Source organism: Hemibagrus wyckioides, linkage group LG21 (assembly GCF_019097595.1).
Source record: "Hemibagrus wyckioides isolate EC202008001 linkage group LG21, SWU_Hwy_1.0, whole genome shotgun sequence".
Taxonomy (NCBI): domain Eukaryota; kingdom Metazoa; phylum Chordata; class Actinopteri; order Siluriformes; family Bagridae; genus Hemibagrus; species Hemibagrus wyckioides.
The window spans coordinates 10,154,853-10,181,685 of record NC_080730.1 but is presented as its reverse complement, the minus strand read 5'-3'; the positions used below and the strand labels follow the sequence as shown (position 1 = coordinate 10,181,685).

The 26,833-nt window shown below is 40.0% G+C and overlaps 1 protein-coding gene and 1 long non-coding RNA gene across 2 annotated transcripts; both read left to right on the top strand.

Moving 5' to 3' along the window:
- The first annotated feature begins 1,313 nt into the window (after positions 1-1,313).
- On the top strand, positions 1,314-9,408 carry LOC131342204 (uncharacterized). The gene is made up of 4 exons (XR_009202987.1): positions 1,314-4,528; positions 6,521-7,237; positions 7,735-7,785; positions 7,942-9,408. It is a non-coding gene; the product is annotated as an uncharacterized LOC131342204 (long non-coding RNA).
- Positions 9,409-11,959: 2,551 nt separating this feature from the next.
- LOC131342702 (serine/threonine-protein kinase pim-1-like) lies at positions 11,960-13,653 on the top strand. The gene is made up of 3 exons (XM_058373840.1): positions 11,960-12,004; positions 12,154-12,523; positions 12,606-13,653. Exons 1-3 carry the CDS (start codon positions 11,978-11,980, stop codon positions 12,884-12,886), a joined length of 678 nt encoding a protein of 225 aa, XP_058229823.1. The 5' UTR covers positions 11,960-11,977; the 3' UTR covers positions 12,887-13,653.
- Positions 13,654-26,833: the final 13,180 nt, after the last annotated feature.

Here is a 26,833-nt window from a genome sequence, read left to right as displayed (position 1 = left end):
AAGTTGAACAACATAAATGCAATGTTTAGGTATTGTTATTATTATTATTATTGTTGTTGTTATTATTATTATTATTATTGTTTTAGGTTGTACAATTTTTACCTTCTTTTGAAGTAAAGTTTTTTTATTTATATATTTGTATTTGCATTATGAATGTCACTTAAATGCATTAAATGGGTTTAGATTTTATATTTTTCAAAACAGGAAACAACTTAGTTGTTCATTTTAAGAGAACTGTCTTATTTTCTCTTACATATTTAGTATTCCTCTTTAATAAAGAAAAAGTACTTCTTATCCGATTACTCGATTAATCGATGGAATAATCGGTAGAACATTCGATTACTAATATAATCGATAGCTGTAGCCCTAATTTCATATACACTATATTGCCAAAAGTATTCGCTCACCCATCCAAATGATCAGAATCAGGTGTTCCAATCACTTCCATGGCCACAGGTGTATAAAATCAAGCACCTAGGCATGCAGACTGTTTTTACAAACATTTGTGAAAGAATGGGTCGCTCTCAGGAGCTCAGTGAATTCCACCGTGGAACTGTGATAGGATGCCACCTGTGCAACAAATCCAGTCGTGAAATTTCCTCGCTCCTAAATATTCCACAGTCAACTGTCAGCTGTATTATAAGAACGTGGAAGTGGGAACGACAGCAACTCAGCCACGAAGTGGTAGGCCACGTAAACTGACGGAGCGGGGTCAGCGGATGCTGAGGCGCATAGTGCGAAGAGGTCGCCAACTTTCTGCAGAGTCAATCGCTACAGACCTCCAAACTTCATGTGGCCTTCAGATTAGCTCAAGAACAGTGCGCAGAGAGCTTCATGGAATGGGTTTCCATGGCCGAGCAGCTGCATCCAAGCCATACATCACCAAGTGCAATGCAAAGCGTCGGATGCAGTGGTGTAAAGCACGCCGCCACTGGACACTAGAGCAGTGGAGACGCGTTCTCTGAAGTGAAGAATCGTGCTTCTCCATCTGGCAATCTGATGGACGAGTCTGGGTTTGGCGGTTGCCAGGAGAACGGTACTTGTCTGACTGCATTGTGCCAAGTGTAAAGTTTGGTGGAGGGGGGATTATGGTGTGGGGTTGTTTTTCAGGAGCTGGGCTTGGCCCCTTAGTTCCAGTGAAAGGAACTCTGAATGCTTCAGCATAACAAGACATTTTGGACAATTCCATGCTCCCAATTTTGTGGGAACAGTTTGGAACTGGCCCCTTCCTCTTCCAACATGACTGTGGACCAGTGCACAAAGCAAGGTCCATAAAGACATGAATGACAGAGTCTGGTGTGGAGGAACTTGACTGGCCTGCACAGAGTCCTGACCTCAACCCGATAGAACACCTTTGGGATGAATTAGAGCGGAGACTGAGAGCCAGGCCTTCTCGTCCAACATCAGTGTGTGACCTCACAAATGCGCTTCTGGAAGAATGGTCAAAAATTACCATAAACACACTCCTAAACCTTGTGGACAGCCTTCCCAGAAGAGTTGAAGCTGTTATAGCTGCAAAGGGTGGACCAACGTCATATTGAACTCTATGGATTAGGAATGGGATGTCATTTAAGTTCATATGCGAGTCAAGGCAGGTGAGCGAATACTTTTGGCAATATAGTGTATATATCACTATGCCATGTTATGAAGCATCTGCTGAGATTTTAGTGCTCTTGTGTGGGTCATAATATCTGAGCACTGGCTCTTCTTTAATGATGTGTTTCAGGTTTTGAAAGCATGCCTCCTGCTTGTGAGACCACACCCACTCATTCTTTTGTTCTAGCAGACATCCGAGTGGAGCAGAACGTGTTGATAGCTGGGGAATGAATTTGGCCAGGTATGTGACCATTCCAAGGAATCTTCTCGCTTCCTCTGTACTTTGTGGCATGTTGTCTATTGCTGATGTTTTTTTAGGTCTGGCCTAATGCCTTCTTCAGACCGGACATCTCCAACGAGAGTTAAGCTCTTAACTGCAAACTCACACTTCTCTTTGTTCAATTTTCGATTGGACTGTCCTGTTAGCTCCAGAACCTGCTTCAGTCATGCATCATGTTCCTGCTGGTTGGAACCCCACACAATTATGTCATCCATCATAGTCTATACACCTGGTAGATGCTCAAAGATCATGTGAATAGTTTTGTGGTAAACTTCTAGTGCTGAGTGAATGTCATAAGGGAGACAGAGAAAACAATATCTGCCTTCAGGTGTATTGAAGGTACACAGTTTTTAACTTGCCTCATCAAGTTTCATTTGCCAAACCCCAGATGATGCATCCAGCTTGCAGAACCACTTTGATCCAGTGAACTGAGACATGATTTCTTCTCTGGTTGGCAGTTTAAAATGTTCACGTTTTATGGCCCTGTTGAGATCTCTTGGGTCAAGATATATTCTCAAAGCTCCATTTTTCTTGAGCACAATAACAAGTGAGCTCACCCAGTCTGTTGGTTCATCAACTGTCTTTATAACCTTTAGCTTCTCCATGTCAGCTAATTCGTCTTTAAGTTTTCCTCTCAAAGCAAATGGAACATTTCTGCATGCATGTACAACTGGTGTTATTGTGTCATCAACACTTATTTTATCCTTCCCAGGCAGACATCCTAGTCCTTCAAAAACATCTTCATACTCCTGCATGAATGAGGTTTCATTTGTTTCAATCTGTGATGCCACTACAAACACCTTCCTTTTTTTTAAAATTTTTAGCACGTGCTCAGTCCTAAAATTGGCTGGACATTCTTTTCCACAATCAGCATCTGTGACTTTACCTGCTGTCCCTTGTGTTTAAGAGTCACCAAGCAGCTCCCTTTGACAGGGACACTTGGAAAACAGGAAAACTTTCGTTTTCACTGGATGTATTTTGATTTTGAGGGTTTTGTAGTCAGAATTAGACAAGAGATTGACTTGTGCTGCAGTATCTAATTTGAAGCCAATTTTTACATTTACGGTCAGTGGTACAATCCATTCAGCTTTGTCTGTTGTGCTAGTCTGTACAGAATCAACAAAGAATTTGTCAGGCTGCTCTTCAACTGAGACCATTATTAGGAGTCCCACAAACTATTTTGTCCCTCACAAGTGAGTCTCTTAAATCTCCAAATTCACAAGTCTTACTCAGTCGAAAGAAAAACTTGTTCCTATCAAAAGTGACATTCTTACTTGGCACAAAGAATTCCTCAAAGTTTGCCATTAGAACAGTCAGTTAGATTTGCGCCATTGAGTTGAAGCTATTACAAATGTCCAGTGCATCTTCACCTATTACATGCAAAAACATGGATGCCTTTAGCTTTTCATCGCCTCTCCCTGCACCGCTAGCTGCTAGATAGATGTTGAATCTTTGCTTGAAACGTTTCCAGTTATCAGTGTAGGAGCAGCATAGGTGATGGTGGATTTAAGCTCTCCATGACGGGAAAAAAAACAAGACTGTGAGTCAGGCCTTCTCGTTCAACATCAGTGCATGACCTCACAAAAGCACTTCTACAGGAATGGTCAAAAATTCCCATGAACACACTCCTAAACCTTGTGGAAAGCCTTCCCAGAAGAGTTGAAGCTGTTATAGCTGCAATGGGCAGGCCAGCTCCATATTAAACACTACAGACTAAGAATGGGATGTCATTAAATTTCATGGACCTAAAATTTCGCTAAATTTTCTCGATTTTTATCTTAAATCCAGTCCAATATTATAACTTTTTATAGTATCTTTATTAGCCGATAGTATCCCATAATATTCTCATTTCAAATGCTTTTTATATCATTAGTTATATTTGTTTTCCAGAACACCCGCTTATAGCCGGTTAGCCCATTAGCACGTTAGCCCGGCTACCACAAGTTGGCTTATGTTTTTCACACCAATTATCTCTGTTGTGCTACTGCTCTTAAACACTATGTCAGTTGTGGGTCTGCCTTTGAGTGCAGGTGAGGATTTATTCGAGCTGCACTCTGTGGACTTGGAGCTGGAGGCCATGCAGAAGCAGATCCACAACCTATAAATGAAGCTAGCCCAGCTGTGAGATCGGAACGCCGCGCTGGAATCATCCCGGATTGACGCTCACCTGTCCCAGGTAAATCCGTGGCGTGAAACAAACACTCCCACAACCTCAACTCCGTGTTCTTCTCTGCCCAGGCCCAACGCACCAAGGACGCGGCCCGCCCAGGTTTCCTTCACTCCGGTCCCTGGGTACCACGCAGCCTGGATGCAGCAGCAGCGGAAGACACGAGCCAAGCCCTGGGCGAGGACCTCTCCCCCTCCCCACCCGTTTTCGAGATCTCAACCCGCAACCACTTCGCTCCCCTTTGCGAGACGGAGTGCGATGTGGTGATCATCGGAGACTCCACACATCCGTGCTACTGCGGCTAAAGGTAAGGTGCGCACTCGCTGTTTTCCTGGTACTCGTGTTGTTGACGTCACTGCACAGGTACAGCGATCCTGAATAAGAACATCGGAGCTGTGGTCCTCCATGCTGGCATGAACGACATCAGGCTGAGGCAGACGGAGATCCTGAAGAAGGACTTCAGGAGCCGATTCCGACTAAAAAAGGTCAGAGATAAAACACCTGCACCATGGTATAATAGTCATACTCACGCCCTCAAGAGAGCAACCTGTAACCTCGAGCGAAAGTGGAGAAAAACCAAATTAGAAGTTTTTAGTATTGCGTTTAAAGACTATTTAAGACTTTGTCCAGATATAGACAGGCTCTAAAAGCTGCTAGGGCTGAGCATCTGAGCAAGTATTTCTGAGAGAGTATTTCATCACAGTTTAGTAGTGAGACTAAATGAATTTATTTTATGACTTTATGAATTTCTTCACTGAAACAATTGATAGTATCAGGAACAAAATATTGGATGTTCAACCTTTGACAGCATCCGGTTGTCTAGACCAGCCTAAAGCTCCACATTTAAAGCTACAATGCTTTACCAGTATAGGGCAGGAAGAGCTATTTAAACTTATCACCACAGCTAAATCAGCAACATGTTTGTTAGATCCAATTCCAACTAGATTGCTGAAAGAAGTGATACATGCAGCTGGAGAGCCTCTTCTCAATATTATTAATTCCTCGTTATATCTGGGTCATGTCCCAAAATCTCTCAAGTTAGCAGTTATTCAGGCTCTTCTTAAGAAACCTAAACTAGACCCTAATGAACTATCAAATTACAACCTTCCATTTATATCAAAAAAATTAGAAAAAGTGGTGTCAGCTCAATTATGCAATTATGCTTACAGGAAAACAATATCCTTGAAGAATTTCAGTCAGGTTTCAGGCCTCATCAGAGTACAGAAACTGCACTAGTTAAAATCCCAAATGACTTGCTTTAGCTTTGGACCAAGGCTGCATCTCCATATTAGTCCTGCTTGATCTTAGTGCTGCGTTCAACACTATAGATCATAACATTCTCCTAGATCGCTTACAAAATCACATAGGTTTGCAGGGACAGGCATTAAAATGGTTTAGATCCTACCTGTCTGATCGATCACACTGGTCCCACAAGGATCAGTTTTAGGACCTCCTGCTTTTCTTGGTATACATGCTTCCAATGGGTAACATCATTAGAAGGCATGGGATTAGTTTCCATTGTTATGCCGATGATACCCAGTTATATATCTCATCAAAACCAGATGAGATATCTAATTTGTCTAGATTAACGGAGTGTGTTGAAGATATTAAAGATTGGATGACCGATAATTTTCTATTACTAAATTCTGATAAGACAGAGATATTACTTATTAGTCCAAAAACCAGTACACAAAAGCTCTCACAATTCAGCTTGCATTTAGAAGGATGTACTATTACTACTAGCTCAACAGTGAAAGACCTGGGCGTAATATTAGACAGCAACTTGTCCTTTGAAAATCATATTTCCAATATTACAAAAACAGCGTTCTTCCATCTTAGAAATATTGCCAAGCTTAGGCACCTTTTATGTGTATCTGATGCAGAAAAGCTGGTTCATGCATTCATGACCTCCAGACTGGACTATTGTAATGCATTACTAGGTGGTTGTCCTGCATCTTCAATAAACAAGCTACAGTTAGTCCAAAATGCAGCCGCCAGAGTTCTTACCAGGTCAAGAAAACATGATCATATAACTCCAATATTATCATCCCTGCACTGGCTACCTGTTAAGTTTAGAATTGACTATAAACTAGCACTACTTACGTTCAAGGCTCTAAATGGTTTAGCTCCCACTTATCTGGCCAGTCTTCTAACACGTTACAATCCACCACGCTCTTTAAGATCACAAAACTGTGGACTTCTGGTAGTTCCCAGAACATCAAAGTCTGGGGGTAGAGGGTTTTCGTATTTAGCTGCTAAACTTTGGAATAGCCTTCCTGACGGTGTTCGGGGCTCAGACACAGTCTACCAGTTCAAACGTAGACTAAAGACTTATCTCTTTAGTCTGGCATACATTTAATACATCCCATAACCTTGTACTCCAGTACATCTGATTAAATGCACATTATCATCTAGTGCTGCTAATATTATGAACAGCAGCGACTCTAATTCCTTTCCACTTGTTTCCTTTCTTCTAGCCATCCCGAGGCATACAGAGATTGTGCCAGCTCCAGTGGCATCCAGAGATGGACCAGCTCCAGCCGGGTTCTGCTTTGTGAGGATTCGGGTATTCAAAGCAACACTGCCAACCTTATGTGGACGACAACAACCTCCTTATTATTTTACATAACATTCTACACATGCTGTATCTGCATCACACAATTGACTATACATAAATGCACAAAGGACATTGTTCATATCACACTCTCTGGTGTTTACAATAATTTATAATCACACTCTCCACTGTCACCCAAATGAGGATGGGTTCCCTTTTGAGTCTGGTTCCTCTCAAGGTTTCTTCCTCATACCATCTAAGGGACTTTTTCCTTGCCACAGTCACCTCAGGCTTGCTCACTTGAGATAACATCTAGGACTGTTTGCCTGTTTATATGTTTGTTGTTTCTTATGTAAAGCTGCTTTGATGGAACGCTCTTTGTTAAAAGTGCTATAAAAATAAAATTGAATTGATTTGAATGTGCATGTAAAGGCAGACGTCCCAAAACTTTTGGCTATAAAGTCGATATTACTATTTGCACATACTGAACACTTGTAAATAAATTACAGTGTTTTCTCTAAGTCAACCTTTAGGGACATAATAATCACATTGGACGAAGGCGTATTTGGAAGGAGAACTGCTGGATGCAGGAGGATTTGGCTGTGTGTTTGCTGGACTACGCAAAGAAGACGGATTGCCAGTAAGTCTTTCCATTTCTGTTTTTACTCTAGTCTTTGACCAGTTTTCTACATAATCAGAAGTAAAGTTGATCAGTGCCACTAATGGACAAAAGGTAAGCAATCACGTCTTAACAAATTTTAATCTTCTAAACTTCATTTGCACTCAAATTAGAGAAAAACATTATAACAATATTAAAACTGAACTCAGGAATGGCAGCGTTCACTAGTAGGCACTAGTAGTTCCTTTTGAAGGAGGCTGATTGTTATACGTCTCTTAACCTCCCTTTACTTTGACATCTTTTGCTGCTACATTTGACATCATGGATCACTGTAACATTGTGGGATTGGCAGTAAAGTTGCAAAGCTGTTATTTAAAAGCAGTAACTACTGCTCTTTCATGCATAAAAATAAAATGATGGAACCTCACAAGCCAGATGAGTCTGAAAAGCTCTTTTAGTTACTTTATGTATGCAAATGATTTGATTTAATTACACATAACACATTCATCTTTCCTCAGGTTGCAATCAAGTACGTCTCCAAAAAGATGCCATATGAAAAACTGCAGCTTGTAAGTTTCTTTATCATGATGCACATCTTACCTATTACTATAATCTAGCACAAAAGCTAAAAATAAGATTTCTAAGAAGACCTTGATAAGTAGTATTACAAAGGATGGCATTATAATGTGTGGCACTCATTCTTTCCTTTTTGTACCATACTACAGACAGGATATGGATGGCTGCCCATTGAGATAGCTTTGAAGATCCTTGCAAACACAGAACCTTGCTCAAAAATCCAGAAGATTCTGGACTGGCACGAAGAGGCAAAGTGATATATCGTACTCCTGGAACAGCCTGAACCATGTGTGGACCTCGAGGAACTCTCCGGCAAGCAAGGTGGATGTTTGACTGAGGTCGAGGCTCGCAATGTGATGTTTCAGCTGATGGAAGCATTGAAGCATTGCAAGAGCCAGGGGATACTGCATCGTGATGTCAAGCCAGAAAACATTCTGATTCAGACAGACACGTTTCAAGTCAAGCTGTTTGACTTGAAAGAGACCTCGTCAAAGACCCTTACAGTTACTTTGCAGGTGTCTGATGTCTAAATCTAATGTATCTTTGTTAACACTTGAATATGCCCCTCCTGCTCCCCGAAAGTCTGTCTCAAGGCAAGGAACTATACTCAATTTAATACTTTTGAAAAAGTCAAGAACTTTGAGTCTGTATCTTTGTCCCGCTGAACAGTAACACGTCGAATTTCTGACTTTCAATGTCAAATCTAAGAAAAGCTGAAACTTGCAATAAACAATTGCAAATACTGGCACAGACGTGACAGATGCCAGTCAGCTCCTGATCTTTGCAAGAACGATTACAGAGAACTTTGATGTTCAAGAGGAGCTGTTAAAGCTTGCTTCATTACATGACACCACTTTTTCAGAACTGACACTGAAAAGGGAAATTAAAAAGTTTTTGGATTTAGGGTCTCTAGCTTATATAATCAATGAGAAAATGAATCTCAAATAGCAAGCATTCTGTTATTTAGAAATGAGTTTGTATTGTGATTTTCCTTTTGAATTACCAAAGACCTGAGGAATTACTGTACAATGTCTGTTTAATCATTGCCTCTCAGTCCTATGTAGACGTTGTGTTGGAATGTAATGTTAAGCTCCAACTCTTCTGCATTCACGCGTCTCCTGAACATCTCCCGATCAGCTACCGGCTCTTTGCGTGTTCGCTCGGCCGAGGTGGAGGGTCAGCGCGCACACAGGAGCAGCAGTGGAGTGAAGTTCTGTGTTGTGTCCGATCGTCAGTCAAGAGGAGCTGAACATGCCTTAGAGTTCTTGTACTTGTTGGATTCTGTATCACAAGTCAGAGTCTGCTGTTGTGTGGACCACCTGTCTGGCATTAAACTGACACCAAAACCAGCACATGTTCACATGTTCATAATTATACCTGGCTGCTTGATCTGAAATTTTTTACATCACTTAAGTATGTGGTGGTGTATTCATCAAGTGCAAATGACAGAAATTTCAAGAAAATTTTCATGATGTACCAAGTTTTTTTTTTTCTTTTTTCTTTTTCCACTCTGTTTCCTTCACCTGTCTGTCTTGTCATTGAGAACTTTGAAAGGGCTCAAAGTTGAATGTAATCCACCATCTAATTGTTCATACTAATTTTCAGGATCAAATATATATATATATATATATATAATCATTGTTTACAACCTGTGTCTTGTGTTGTGTACCACACAAATGGGCAGATTAGTGCAGTTAGTGGACAGTAATAACCGCTTAATATTTTAACATGGTGTACAGGATTAACATAAGTAAAGTTGTCTTTATTTGTCACATGTACATTACTGCACAGTGAAATTCATTCTTCGCGTATCCCATCCTTGGGGGTTGGGGTCAGAGCACAGGGTCAGCCATGCTGCAGCACCCCTGATGCAGCAGGGTGGGTTGGGGGCCTTGCTCATGGGCCCAATAGTGGCAGCTTGGTGGTGCTGGAACCCAGATCTTCTGGTGAACGACTCAGAGCCTTAACCTTAATTGTGATCTGGATCCTAGCACAAACACACTGACTAATCAAAACAGTAATACATCCATGTAGCTAACATGACAAAATGTATGAGAAACTGAATCTTTTTATTTATTTACAGGTGAATGTTAGACAGTTAGCTAAAACGAGCCACCATGACCAGACTTTTTTTCTTCTCCCCCCCCCCATAGCCCCCCCTTCACCCTCACCCAAACCCCCACCCCCTCCCCCCGAAAACGTTCCAAAATTCAGATTTTAAAAATACACGAGTGGTGCGGCGTTAGCAACAGATACAACAACAGGAGAAAAACCGGAGAGATAAAACATCGTAAGAAGCGAATATTGGATACAACAAGAGAGGAAACACCGGAGAGACTCAACATCGTAAGAGGTGAGTATTGGATACAACAAGAGAGGAAACACCGGAGAGACTCAACATCGTAAGAGGTGAGTATTGGATACAACAAGAGAGGAAACACCGGAGAGACTCAACATCGTAAGAGGTGAGTATTGGATACAACAAGAGAGGAAACACCGGAGAGACTCAACATCGTAAGAGGTGAGTATTGGATACAACGACAGAAGAAATCCCGGAGTGATTGACCATCGTCAGAAGTGAGCATCGGATACAACGACAGAAGAAATCCCGGAGTGATTGACCATCGTCAGAAGTGAGCATCGGATACAACGACAGAAGAAATCCCGGAGTGATTGACCATCGTAGGAAGGAAGTATCGGCAACTGATACCGAGGATAAAGCGACACCTGCTGGAATGTTTCTGAACGGCTATAAAAGTGCATCTTCACCGGCTGTGATGGAAACCGTGACCACGGCAGTGGGCTCACAGCGGACTCCCACAGGTAAGTGTTTTATCCACACTCTGCTATCAGAATTTAGTAATATATTATATAGTTGTATTGTTAGTACCCTGTTTGAAAGGTCATTTGAATGGAAAAGGGTTTAGTTCAAACCTTAACTGTAACCGAGAAAAAAACGAGAAGAGCTATAAGTTAGTTGAACCTAATGTTTCTGTCAGTGGGACGTTCAAAAAATAAACAGATATACTTTAATTAAATAGACAGAATATACTGTAAACTATTATTGTGATGATTGGTAAGGTGAGGCACTTTAACCTCTGTATTTTAACGTGTATGCTTTTGTGTGCATTGCTGCATTATTGCCAGTTTATATGAACAAAGGTGTCCTGAAGAAGTAATTCTCTTCCTATGTTTAACGTTAAACATCACAGTGAACTAAAAGTGTTCTTTTTGTCAATGTTTCAACCCCCAGCTCAGCCGTTAAAGAATACTCGTCGTCACCGTAAAATCCCAAGGTGTGCCCAAAGGACCATACAGAAAAGAAAGCGCTTGTTCTCGGGGCAGGCTGCAAACCCTTCAGAGCATCAGGGGTGTAAGGAGACGGACCAGCCCAGTAACCTGGCAGATACAACCGAGCCTCTGCAGAAGAGACCAAGAACAGGAAGAAGTCCAGAGGAACCCGCTACCCAACCTATTATACGTCTTTCCAAATGTAAGTCAGAACTCATAGGTGAAATGGATAAAAAGTGGGCTGAGTTACATGAATAAGAGACTTATAATTGGATGTTTTTTGCAGCACATTGGACGAAGGCGTATTTGGAAGGAGAACTGCTGGGTGCAGGAGGATTTGGCTGTGTGTTTGCTGGGATACGGAAAGAAGACGGATTGCCAGTAAGTCTTTCCATTTCTGTTTTTACTCTAGCCTTTAACCAATTTTCTACACAGTTAGAAATAAAGTTGATCAGTGCTCCTAATGTTCAGAAGGTAATCAATAACTTAACAAATTTTAATCTTCTAAGCTTAAATTGCAGTCAATTGCTGCCAGGTTTTAGTCATAATCTTGAATATTAAAACTGAACTCAGGAATGGCAGTGTTCACTGGTAGGTGTCTGTGCCTTTTGAAGGAGGCTGATTGTTATACGCCTCTTAACCTCCCTTTATTTTGACACATTTTACTGCTACTCTTGACATCACTGTAGAATTGTGGGATTGGCAATAAAATTGCAAAGCTGTTATTCAAAAGCAGTAATTACTGCTCTTTCATGCATGTCTAAAATGATATAACCTCACAAGCCAAATGAGGCTGAAGACCTCTTTTAGTTACTTTATGTATGTAAATGATTTCATTTAATTACACATAACACATTTATCTTTCCTCAGGTTGCAATCAAGTTTGTCTCCAAGATGATGCCGTATGAAAAACTGCAGCTTGTAAGTTTCTTTATCAAAATATACATCCTACCTATTACTATAACCTAGCACACATACTAAAAATCTAAGAAGACCTCGATAAGTAATATTACAATGGATGGCGTTATAACGTGTGGCACTCATTCTTTCCTTTTTGTCCCATTCTACAGACAGGATATGGATGGCTCCCCGTTGAGATAGCGCTGATGGTCCTTGCGAACAGCAAACCTTGCTCAAAAATCCTCAAGATTCTGGACTGGTACGAAGAGCGAAAACGCTACGTTGTCATTCTGGAACGGCCTGAACCATGTCTGGACCTCGAGGAATTCTCCAGCAAGCAAGGTGGATGTTTGACGGAGTCCGAGGCTTGCATTGTGATGTGGCAGCTGATGGTGGCGCTGAAGCATTGTAAGAGCCAGGGGATACTGCACCGTGATGTCAAGCCAGAAAACATCCTGATTCAGACCAACACGTGGCAAGTCAAGCTGTTTGACTTCGGTTGCGGAGACCTCGTCAAAGACTCCTACAATTACTTTGCAGGTGTCTGATTTGAGACCATGAGTTCTTGGTGGCAGCAAGTACTGTGACTCTTTTCCTAAATCTAATGTATCTTTGTTAACAGGCACACGTCAATATGCCCCTCCTGAGTGGTTCGTACAGGGGCAGTATCGGGCAGACCCAGCTACCGTCTGGTCTGTGGGCGTGACGCTGTACAGGCTGGTGTGTGGCTGTCTGCCTTTCAGGACCCCTGAGGAAACCAAAACTGGCCATTTGTTCTTCCCCGAAAGTCTGTCTCAAGGCAAGAAAGTACAAAGACTGATAAGCTATGGACTAATTAATAGCAGACTGAACTATACCTTATACACAGACTTGAGCAGAGAAAGAAGCATTCATTTATTTTAATGTATTATATTTTATGACTATGAATTAATTAGTCAATATGATAAAATTGACAGGAAATGTGTAGAGCTACAAGTGTGAGGAATTTCTTATGTACTCTACAGCATTTTCTTTAAAGGATTATTTATTGTAAATCAGGTTCTTTATGGGGTTAAGTATTAGATTCTTCTTTCTATGTCTTTTTGATTTATGTACCTGGGTATTGTGTAACAGAGTGCAGCGATCTGATCCGTTGGTGTCTGAGCCCCGATGCAGAAGACAGACCCAGCCTGCAGCAAATAGAGCTTCACCACTGGTTTAACTTACCAGATTAGTGCCAGTTTACAGGAGACAGGGACCACAGCACTAACCTCCTCTTGGGGTCTTCCTCAGGAGTCTGCTGGAGCCTATCCCAGCATACACAGGGTGAAAGTCCATCACAGGGCCACATATAGACAAACAACCACTCCTATGGGCAATTTAGAATTACCAAACAACCTAATGTGACTGTGGGAGGAAACCGGAGTACTCGGAGTAAACCCACGCAGGCACAGGGAGAACATGCAAACTCCACACAGGCCCTAGCCTGTTCAACCCCGGGATTCAAACCCCAGACCGTTTTGCTGTGAGGCAACTGTGCTAACCACTAAGACACAGTGCTGCCTCTTCTTATCATTGTAAATAGTAATATGTTTTTTCAGTTTCATGCTTTTGTTCAGAATTGTACAGAACTTTTGTATAGAATTTGTAATTAATTATAAAACTGTAAATACATCTGAATTTATTGTACAGAATCCTTGTATTTGATTTGAATTTAGTTTTTTAGTTTTTCATTATATCATTATTTTTGTAGATTATTTAATAAAAGAATAAACTACAACAGAGTGGACATTACATTGTTGTTGTTTTTTATCATGGATAAGTGTGTAGGAAGGTGAGGGAAAAATGAGTGCATTACTATTGCTTCTGTAAGAAATTACTTGACAGGTCAATCCCAAATATTTGTTAGGAACAGCAAAAATAAAAAATAAAAACAAACATGACATGATTGCTGGTGGTGCACAATATAAAATTAGCTTGTTTCTTTTCCTGTTACTTTAATTTTCTTCGCAGAGCAGACAATCCTGCCCACAAACATAGATTTCCCAACCAATCCTTCCTCCACAATTTCTGTTTTAGTATTTCTTTCTATTTAAAGGATTTTTAATGAAATAATTTTTTCATCAATTAACCATCTATTAACCATCTATCACTGTACAGGGGTAGTTACTTTCCAACATTCATTATCATGGCTGTGATTGGCATAATGCACCAGAATTTTTATAAAGAAATTTTCATCTGAGAGAGTATCTTTGTTTATGAAATAAACCAGGGAAAGAATTTGTCTTTCATCCGCAGCAGTGGTTTAATGTGGTTGTTAAGGAATTTTGGTGTTCCTGAGCTCACCATTGCATTTTTTTCCTTTGTACCAAACCGATGATTTGACCGCAACTAATCTCCCTGATGGGTTTGTTTTCATTTTTCAGCCTGATAATGGCTGGCTTCACTGGCAGTGATGAATTTTTGGACTTCATATTGAGAGTTACCCTCAAGAGATTCCAAATGCAAAAGCCACCCTCTAGACCTTTTCATCTGCTCACTTCTAAGTGAAATAATGAGAGAATAACACACACATTGTCCTGCAACAGCTTCCTATACTGTTAACCTGAATTGGATAAGAATGATTTTGTTACAGATCGCTTTTGTTACTTTCCCCAGTGGGTATAACTGGAGCAGACACAGTATCGCTAGTACTGGCCCTGATTGATTCACCCGAGTTAAATGATCCGATTCCGCATATTAACTCATGATTCATGAGTCCGAGGTCTAAATTGAACCGATTCTTATTTGTCCTATGGCGTGCTTTTTTTTTACAACAATGCATAACATTATATATTATACATTAACATTATTAAACTGCATTAAGAGAAAAAGCGGACTCGCGGACCCGGCTCATCGACTGATTCAGTTGATTCTCAGCGGACTCGCGGAATCGGGTTGTAGACTGATTCAGTTGATTCTCAGCGGACTCGCGGAATCGGGTTATAGACTGATTCAGTTGAGAATCTTACATTCATTCACATTTTGCATTTTTGTTCAGTTTGGTTGTTTTATTCCTTATTTAAGATATTTATTTTTATTCAATTTGGATACTTCTGCACTTCTACATTTAACATATTTAATAAATTTTTGTTTCACTGGTATCGTAAGTCTTGATTCTTTTTAATTGACACAGGGACATGTTTATCCTTCCTGTCAGTGGCGGAACAGGTTGGTTACCCATCATGCAATAGTCAAAGATTTTCTAAAAACTTGCAATTACTATTACATACAAGCCATAACATAACAGTACATAACTATACTCATTACATTATTATAGCGTATAATCACCTGCATTAATCCCACCATTCAATTACTATAGGGTGAAAAAAAAATCCACTACTATTTCCCAGCATGATTAGAGTTTGTACAGGAAATGAGGGCTATTAAAGAATTACTGACTGAAAAGGAATCACTGACTCGATTCATTTCAGTGAGTGATTCAATGAAACCCGAGTCTTTAAAAAGAATCCCAAAATCCTTTAAGAAGAGAAGGAAGGAAGAAAAAAGAGAAGAAAAGAATGAAAGCAAGAAAGCAAAGGAGAGACAGAATGCCATGTGTGATTTATATTCACCTGTTTTGTAAAAAAAAAAATTTTAAATGTGCTTTTTTACAAAAAAATCAGACCAGGATTCAATTCAAACTTCAGACAAGGATTAAATTAATTAATATAATTTAATTCAGTTTAGAAATGGCAACTGTTAGTCTACAGAAACATTCCTGCTGTCAAAATGAGTCAAGTTCTAACTCCTGTGTATTTAGTTGACTTTGATTATTTAATTATCTGCAAAATATGGCTTCTCAGTACAACCTATTGTTAGAAATATTCTTTTTTTCTTTTTTTTTACGTAGATAAGAATAATACAGCACAAGACACACACCATAACAATATAACAATAAGTGATAAATTATTATAAAATACAAACAAAGTATAGAAATCTATAAACAAAAAACTACCAATATTTATATTATTAAATATACACTATATTGCCAAAAGTATTCGCTCACCTGCCTTGACTCGCATATGAACTTAAATGACATCCCATTCCTAATCCATAGGGTTCAATATGACGTCGGTCCACCCTTTGCAGCTATAACAGCTTCAACTCTTCTGGGAAGGCTGTCCACAAGGTTTAGGAGTGTGTTTATGGGAATTTTTGACCATTCTTCCAGAAGCGCATTTGTGAGGTCACACACTGATGTTGGACGAGAAGGCCTGGCTCTCAATCTCCGCTCTAATTCATCCCAAAGGTGTTCTATCGGGTTGAGGTCAGGACTCTGTGCAGGCCAGTCAAGTTCATCCACACCAGACTCTGTCATCCATGTCTTTATGGACCTTGCTTTGTGCACTGGTGCACAGTCATGTTGGAAGAGGAAGGGGCCAGCTCCAAACTGTTCCCACAAAGTTGGGAGCATGGAATTGTCCAAAATGTCTTGGTATGCTGAAGCATTCAGAGTTCCTTTCACTGGAACTAAGGGGCCAAGCCCAGCTCCTGAAAACAACCCCACACCATAATCCCCCCTCCACCAAACTTTATACTTGGCACAATGCAGTCAGACAAGTACCGTTCTCCTGGCAACCGCCAAACCCAGACTCGTCCATCAGATTGCCAGATGGAGAAGCGCGATTCGTCACTCCAGAGAACGCGTCTCCACTGCTCTAGAGTCCAGTGGCGGCGTGCTTTACACCACTGCATCCGACGCTTTGCATGGCACTTGGTGATGTATGGCTTGGATGCAGCGGCTCGGCCATGGAAACCCATTCCATGAAGCTCTCTGCGCACTGTTCTTGAGCTAATCTGAAGTCCACATGAAGTTTGGAGGTCTGTAGCGATTGACTCTGCAGAAAGTTGGCGACCTCTTCGCACTATGCGCCTCAGCATCTGCTGACCCCGCTCCGTCAGTTTACGTGGCCTACCACTTCGTGGCTGAGTTGCTGTCGTTCCCAAACACTTCCACGTTCTTATAATACAGCTGACAGTTGACTGTGGAATATTTAGGAGCGAGGAAATTTCACGACTGGATTTGTTGCACAGGTGGCATCCTATCACAGTTCCACGGTGGAATTCACTGAGCTCCTGAGAGCGACCCATTCTTTCACAAATGTTTGTAAAAACAGTCTGCATGCCTAGGTGCTTGATTTTATACACCTGTGGCCATGGAAGTGATTGGAACACCTGATTCTGATTATTTGGATGGGTGAGCGAATACGTTTGGCAATATAGTGTATAATAACAGTACACTATAATGTATAATAACAGTACACTATAATGAATAATAACAGTACACTATGATGTATAATAACAGTACACTATGATGTATAATAACAGTACACTATAATGAATAATAACAATACACTATGATGTATAATCACAGTACAGTATAATCTATAATAACAGTACACTATGATGTATAATAACAGTACACTATAATGAATAATAACAGTACACTATGATGTATAATAACAGTAAACTATAATGAATAATAACAGTACACTATGATGTATAATCACAGTACAGTATAATGTATAATAACAGTACACTATGATGTATAATAACAGTACACTATGATGTATAATAACAATACACTATAATGAATAATAACAGTACACTATAATGAATAATAACAGTACACTATAATGAATAATAACAGTACACTATGATGTATAATAACAGTACACTATAATGAATAATAACAGTACACTATGATGTATAATCACAGTACAGTATAATGTATAATAACAGTACACTATGATGTATAATCACAGTACAGTATAATGTATAATAACAGTACACTATGATGTATAATAACAGTACACTATAATGAATAATAACAATACACTATGATGTATAATAACAGTACACTATGATGTCACCATAAAACATCAAAGATTTTGAATAATGGATACAAGAATAGTATACGTTTTGGAAGCCTTTGAGTTTAAAGGTTCTGACATGTATTTAAAGGAGGAAAAGAGGGACTTCTGTCCATCTTTTCAGCGCAGGGATTGGGGAAGAAAGATGTAACGGGCCGATGTGATTTGGCCGAGAAAGATTTCCCAGGTGAGCTGTGATTGGCCGGCTAAACATCTCACAGATTCATCCTTGCGCATCTCCAAGTACAGAAAAGAGCAACTCAAAAAAAAGCAACTCAACTCTACAAGAGCAACTCAAAATTCGCTTCCAGTACTTTCACATCATGCAGCATCGCATAGACCTTTTTGCAGACCCTCTGAACGCGTCTGTCAGTGAGCAGGCTGGAGTGTCAGAGCTAGAACTCTGCAAACTTCAGGCCGACTCCTTCTTTCAGTCAAGGTGCAACGAGAGGGGGCTTGCATTTTGGAAACTGCTACCAGAGTCCTGTTTTCCCCTGCTCAGTCATTTTGCACTGTTAATGCTTAGCATGTTTGGCACCAAAGACAGAAACAGGCGGTCAGATGACAGTCTCTTTCAGCTACTGCAAGTTGGCTGTATAAATTTTCAGACTGACATTGATTTAATTCTGCACCAGCAAGAGAGACCACAAGTTTCCCATTGGAACTTTTTGATAGTGGGAATGATGTCTGAATTGAACAGTAAATGCATATATTTGTGGGTTGGTCTGTTAAGAAAAGTGATGTACTGAATTGTTCTTATACTTATATTTAACCTTTTAAATAATATTTGGTTTTGAATTTATGTAATATTCATTTTTAATCATTTTGTTCTTTGAGGGTGGGTTGAGTATGTTCTCTAGGCTACTAATTTAAGAGGGCCTTGTTTGTTAGAGATTTTAAAGCAAAGCAGTTAAGATGTTTAGCTGAAATGCTTGTCAACTGACAATAAAATTGTCATTTAGAATTAGAATTAGCATAATTGCAAAGTTATACTTAAAATCTTTAAAGACACATTGCATTAATTGTACACTGTGTTTTCTCAATAAAAAGGAAATTAAGTAAAATGATGTAAAATGTGTGTGTGGATCAGCAATCTGGTCTGGCCCCCTAGGTATAAAGGAGAAAAATGCTGGCCCTCGTCATTATCAAAGTTGCCCATCCCTGTTTTAATGTATTATATTTTACGACTCTGTATTAGTTAGTCAGTATGATGAAATTGACAGGAAATTTGTAGAGTTACAAGTGTGAGGAATTTCTTATGTACTCTACAGCATTTTCTTTAAAGGATTATTTATTATAAAGCAGGTTCTTCATGGAGTTAAGTATTAGATTCTTCTCTCTACGTCTTATTGATTTATGTACCTGTGGTACAGAGTGCAGTGATCTGATCCGTTGGTGTCTGAGCACCGATGCAGAAGACAGAACCAGTCTGGAGCAAATAGAGCTTCACCACTGGTTTAACTTACCAGGTACTTATCAGGAGACAGGGACCACTGCACTAACCTCCATCTGAAAATTTAAATACATCTGAACTTTTGTACAGAATTATAATCCATGCATTTGATTTCAAATGAATTTTGTTTTTCTCTTTATTAAATTTTCTAATTATTTCATTATTTTTGTGGTTTATTAAATAAACAATAAACTAAAACAGAGTGTGCATTACATTGGTTTTTTTTCATGTCATAGGTGAGAGCAAAATGAGAGCATTAATATTGCTTCTGTAAGAAATTACTTGACATATCAGTCCCAAATATTTGTTAGGAACAGCAGTCCAAAATATTACATACATTTGGCTTTAATTATATATATATAATATATTATATATATATCACATACATTTGGGTTTAATTATGTAAAAGCCTGCTCTATCTGTCTTAGAAAATTGGGAGTTTTATTTTGATGGGTATTGCATCCTTCAGAGTGATAATGATTGCAGCAGTAATGAAAGGTTGTATGCGCTGATTGTTATGGTTCATCAAGACTTTTAATGCGTATCTTTATACATTGTCCAGCTCTTACGGTGATTTCTGAAGTTATAAAGGATATTTCCACGGTGTTGAATGTACAATAAAGCTTTCAGAAACGTCAGTAAAAGTTTCGGCCATCATTCGGACAGGGTCCGCTACAGTAAGAGCTTCATCTTCGCTGGTTCAGATGCTCGCTGCACGTGCTGACTGACGGTTTCACCGTGACGATGGTCAATGGACTGCAGGACTTCGGAATCGGCGTGATGGTCTACGGAGCTGAGACACGAACAAGAATCTGAAAGCCTGCTCCAGACGGGAACAGAAAGTACAAAAGAAAAGGATATAAAAGGTACAGTTAAACGTAAAGATAAAAATACATCGGAACTTCAGTGTCATGCACAAGACAGTACAGAGCTCCCTCGACGTTCAGAACATGATCATAAGCCTAAGAAGAAAATACTTGCTTATTAGAAAGATGATTGCTCTAAGAAAGAGAAAAGGTTAACCACTTTTTATGAGCAATGGAAGATCTCGTAAAGTAGGACAGGACTTAAAAACAGACATATCAGATAAGCAGCTTGCTGAAATTGCTGACTCTCTTGAGGACAAAAAGAAGTGTATCATGAAAATCTTCAGTGACATAAGGGTATATGTTACACCTGCTGCTATCGTCAAAATTGTGTTAGAAAGAATGACAGCTGTAGATGGCGAGTTTGATGCAGAAAGAGAAAGGGGCCTGTTACGTTTTAATCAACACGCTGGAGAGCCTGAATGTCTTTTTAGCCACTTCACTTTACTTGGCTTTTTATTTTGCACGTGGGCACACAACATGTCTCTTAGCACAACTTGCCGTTCACCCTCTGAACTGTCCGGACACACACACACACACACACACTTTCAGAACCAAAATTACATGTGATCATTCATAACATCACATCTTACCCCCTTTAAAAGTAAAGCACTATCTCTTTGGGATTTAGTCGCTCTCCAGGGCGTGGTTTCTTTGGGACTGGGATGACTATGGGATGACCCCATTAACTAACGATAAAGAAATATATACAGACCTCATGCCTTTAAACCTTAGAAACCATGATGAACCATAACAATCAGCGCGTACAACCTTTCATTACTGCTGCAATCATTATGACACGCCCACGACTACTGAAGGCCTGCACAATGGAGCTGGGAGACCCTCTACAGAGCATCTTTAACCTGAGCCTGGAGCAGGAGAGGGTACCTCAGCGGTGGAAAACATCCTGCATCATCCCAGTCCCAAAGAAACCACACTCTGGAGAGCTGAATGACTTCAGGCCAGTCGCCCTGACGTCTCACATAATGAAGACCATGGAGCGGGTGATGCTACACCACATTAGGCCACAGGTCTGCCACGCCTTCGACCCTCTGCAGTTTGCATACCAGGAGAAGGTGGGAGTGGAGGATGCCATTACTTACATGTTACACAGATCCCTCTCTCACCTGGAGAGAGGGATCCTCTCACCCTAAAGACAAACTAACAGAGATCACGTGATCACGTGGATCACAGACTACCTGACAGGCAGACCTCAGTACGTGAGACTGGGGGATTGCAGGTCTGACACTGTGGTCAGCAGTATTGGGGCACCACAAGGGACTGTTCTCTCTCCGGTCCTGTTCACCATCTACACCTCAGACTTTCAGTATAGCTCAGAGCTCTGCCACGTGCAAAAGTTTGCGGACGATACTGCTATTGTTGGCTGTATCAGGAAGGGACAGGAGGACAGACAACTGATACAGGACTTCGTTGCATGGTGTGACGTTAACCATCTGCACCTCAACACTACAAAGACCAGGGAGATGGTGGTGGACTTCAGGAGGCCCAGGCCTCAACCTGAGCCTGTTACTATCAACGGGGACTGTGTGGAGTTTGTCAAGACCTACAAGTACCTTGGAGTACAGCTGGATGAAAGAATGGACTGGACTGCCAAGACACACGCTCTGTGTAGGAAAGGACAGAGCCAGCTGTACTTCCTAAGAAGGCTGGCTTCCTTTAACATCTGCAAAAAGCTACTGCAGATGTTCTATCAGACTGTTGTGGCGAGTGCCCTCTTCTATGCGGCAGTGTGCTGGGGAGGCAGCATAAAGAAGAAGGACGCCTCACGTCTGTACAAGCTGGTGAGGAAGGCGGGCTCGATTGTAGGCTCAGAACTGGAAAGCCTGACATCAGTGGCAGAGAGGAAGGCGCTGAGCAGGCTCCTGTCCATCATGGACAATCCACTGCATCCACTGTACAGCATCATCTCCAGACAGAGAAGCAGCTTCAGTGACAGGTTGCTGTCACTGCCCTGCTCCACTGACAGACTGAGGAGGTCATTCCTCCCCCATGCCATGCGACTCTTTAATTCCACACGGGGTGGGAGGAGTCAGTGCTGACACTACTCTTCTCTCTGTACTGGACTGTACAATAAAACACACGCTACACACAATACACTCCAGTTTATACAGAACTCTCAATACACTCCGGTTTATACAGAACTCTCAATACACTCCGGTTTATACAGAACTCTCAATACACTCCGGTTTATACAGAACTCTCAATACACTCCGGTTTATACAGAACTCTCAATACACTCCGGTTTATACAGAACTCTCAATACACTCCGGTTTATACAGAACTCTCAATACACTCCGGTTTATACAGAACTCTCAATACACTCCAGTTTATACAGAACACTCAATACACTGAGATTTGCACAGAACTCATAAACACGCAGTTTTTGCACATAACAGTTTTTGCACATCGAATCGGTCTGTAACCTTGAACACTTGTCTTGCACATTACTTGTTTTTCATCTAATTCTCCATATTTATTCCTAAATCTCTGTATTTAGTATTTTTCTGATATATTTTCTTATATTGTTATATTTTGTTATTTGATATATTTTTGTTATATTCTATATTTTGTTATTTGATATATTTGTACCCTAATTTGGGTATTTTAGTATTTTTGTTATATTCCTTCCTATTTTATCTATTACCTGTGTTTGTACTGCTGGAAACTGTGAATTTCCCTTTGGGATGAATAAAATATCTATCTATCTATCTATCTATCTATCTATCTATCTATCTATCTATCTATCTATCTATCTATCTATCTATCTATCTATTCTTTACTTCTATTAACTAACTCTTATGTTAAAAGTTATTAAACAGCAACTTTTTTTTAACTAACAGTAATTGCAGTTAAACAGTGAGATATTACAAGTAACCATTATCTTTTTCAACTACCCAGTCCTTGAAATATTTAACAAATTTCAATAAGCCTTTCAGGAAATCTAACAGGTTGTCTTGGTTTGCAAGACATTGCAGGAGAGACAGTAATCCCTTTTGTCATAGTTGAGTTCGCAAAATCCACAGGACTGACATCATGTTTGTTCACTAGTGGAAACATCAGACAGTCCTTGGTCATTTGGTTGCGAATCAACCTCTTGAACTGCCACTTGTTGTCTCAGTTCCAGATCTCATATGAATGCGGAAACAATTCTCTTTCCACTTTGCCTTGTTGTGTCCAGTGTGCCTGTTGCATAGTTTAGGATACAAACTTCTTTTCGTAGTGCCATTTTTGCCTGTGTTTGTGTATCTGTTTTGTGGCTTTGATTTTGCTTGCTCCTGTAGACTTTAACAGGTCCTCATGGCTAGGTAAATGGGTGCATATCCGTCAACCCATCAGCGTTTGGCCAGGGGACAACCCATTTTGCAATTGTGCACTCCTGTAAATCATCAAGCTCCTGTGGAAGTCTGCTTTTTCGTCTTTGTTTTTTTCATGAGACCCTTCACAATCTTTACAGAACTCTCTGCAAGCCCATTGGACTTAGGGTGGTTTGGGCTTGAAGTAGTGTGCTGAAATCCCCACTCGTTAGTGAAAGAACTAAACTCCCTGCTGGTAAACTGAGGACCATTATCAGAAAACATCTCACAGGGAACTCCATGTCTAGCAAAGACTGTCTTTAGGAAACCAATGACAGCTTGGCTGGATGTCACCTGAAGTGTTGCAACCTCTGGATAGTTAGAGAAATAGTCACTAACTACAATATGGCTCTTACCATTGCATTGAAAAAAATCCGACCTTTTGGTATGGACAATCAGACACAGGATGAGGCATGAGTGGCTCTACTTATTGCTTAGACTTACATGTGAGATATATTTCACATGAGGCTGTGGTCTGACTGATGTCATGGTTTATCCTTGGCCAGTACATGACCTCATGGGCTCTGCGTTTACATTTCTCCTCTCCTAAATGCCCCTCATGAATTTTCTGCAGCATTTCTTTTCGCACTGATGCTGGGATGACAAACTTCTTTCCTTTTCCGTAGATGATGTCATTCACTACTGAAAGTTCAGCTTTGCAGGTCCAGTAATCTTGGATTTGCTTTGGACAATCAGTTTTATTTTCTGGCCAGCCTTCTGAACTCTCTAAGCTCTTTCAGTGCTCAGTGGCTGGATGGAACCTTATGTCAACATATGCTTGTATGTCTGCACTTTTCTCATCTTCAGAATTTTCATGCTTGTCTACAGCCCGAGAGAGTGTCCGCTTCAAACATGAATTTTTCTGGGGTGTAGATCATTTTGACGTCATATTTCATACAGGGCTGAAACGATTCCTTGAGTAAGTCGAGTAATTTGAATACAATAAAATCATCGAGGCAAATTAGTTGCCTCAAAGCTTCGTTTAGTCCATTTACTGTAACTACACACACAGAAGCTTCAGGCCAAAGAAAACGGCAGAAAGTTTTCAAAGTTTGGGATCATTTCAAACTAAAACAGACAGAAAACTCTGTACAGTGTGATTACAGTAAGACTGAACTATTTAAGACTGTAAATCAGTATGGTGGCTAGTTATGATGTCCCTAATTTAGCTAAGTTTTGTGAAAGCCTAAGCATCATTCATTTTGATAGCCTCACTCTCTCTCTGTCACACACACACACACACACACACCAGTATGTAGAGAGACATGTAAGAGGGTTTATTCTCCAAATAACTCTAATTTCATGTTACAGAAAAATGTGTTAAGAAATGTGATGTGTATGAACTCTTGTTCTTGTTCCAAGTTCCCTTCCTGTCCACTAATATTTGCCTCTTACAAAAACCACAAAGTCTTCCAGGAAGACAGTAAATGCTTATGTCCTGCTTGGGCTGTAGTTAGAGTGAAACGTCCAAGTTAAGTTGCACAACATAAATGCAATGTTTAGGTTATTGTTATTATTATTATTATTATTATTATTATTATTATTATTATTATTATCGTTGTTGTTGTTGTTGTTGTTATTATTATTTTTATTATTGTTATTATTATTATTATTATGTTTAAGGTTGTACAATTTTACCTTCCTTTTAAGTAAAGTTTTTTTATTTATATATTTATATTTGCATTTTTAATGACACTTAAATGCATTAAATGGGTTTAGATTTTATATTTTTCAAAATAGGAAACAACTTAGTTGTCCATTTTAAGAGAACTGTCTTATTTTCTTTACATATTTAGTATTCCTCTTTATCCGATTACTCGATTAATCGATGGAATAATCGGTAGAACATTCGATTACTGATATAATCGATAGCTGCAATTTCATATATATATCACTATGCCATGTTGTGAAGCATCTGCTGAGATTTTAGTGCTCTTGTGTGGGTCATAATATCTGAGCACTGGCTCTTCTTTAATGATGTGTTTCAGGTTTTGAAAGCATGCCTCCTGCTTGTGAGACCACACCCACTCATTCTTTTTTTCTAGCAGAGTGGAGCAGAACGTGTTGATAGCTGGGGAATGAATTTGGCCAGGTATGTGACCATTCCAAGGAATCTTCTCGCTTCCTCTTTACTTTTTGGCATGTTGACTATTGCTGATGTTTTTTTTTTTAGGTCTGGCCTAATGCCTTCTTCAGACAAAAGTTAAGCTCTTAACTGCAAACTCACACTTCTCTTTGTTCAATTTTAGATTGGACTGTCCTGTTAGCTCCAGAACCTGCTTCAGTCATGCATCATGTTTTACTTTTTGAGTTTCTCACTCTTTGCTGTTTTTGCTTTGCAAAATATTTTATGTTCTGCTCCTCTTTTTTTAATGGCATGCACTGCAGCATCTTTTCTATGCAGTTCTTTGGCTTGTGCACGAGTTATTTTAGCAGCTCAACACATATTGACTTTTTTCTCCAGTGTCAGATCTGGTTCATGTAACAATCTTTCCCTGAGACCATTATCAGGAATCCCACAAACTATTCTCATCAGTGAGTCTCTATAATCTCCAAATTCACAAGTCTTACTCAGTCAAAACTCACTCCTTGTTTCTGGTCAGCAGAGAAAAACTCGTATCTATCAAAAGTGACATTCTTACTTGGCACGAAGAATTCCTCAAAGTTAGCCATTAGAACAGTTGGTTAGATTTGCGCCATTGAGTTGAAAGCTATCATAAAAGTCCAGTACATCTTCACCTATTACATGCAAAAACATGGATGCCTTTAGCTTTTCATCGTCTCTCCCTGCACCGCTAGCTGCTAGATAGATGTTGAATTTTTGCTTGATACGTTTCCAGTTATCAGTGTAGGAGCAGCATAGGTGATGGTGGATTTAAGCTCTCCATGATGGGAAGAAAAAACAAGCTCAAAGTTCTCTTACTCTGTCACTACGCTGACTCTCTATTTTGCCTTCACATGCATCTAATTCACCTGCACCTGTCCACGCCTGCTCGTGTAGCTCTCTGTGCAGGTTCGCTATCTGTAGGTCTGCTTTATTTATTTTTTATTTTAAACTCTCCCGTACTTGCCAGTCCCTATATCCGACACCATGTTACATTTTAAACAACATGCTGAATGTCTTTTTAACCACTTCACTTTACTTGGCTTTTTATTTTGCATGTGCGCACGCAGCATGTCTCTTAGCACAACTTGCCGTACACCCTCTAAACTGTCCGGACACACACACACACACACAGAACCAAAATTACATGGAATCTTTC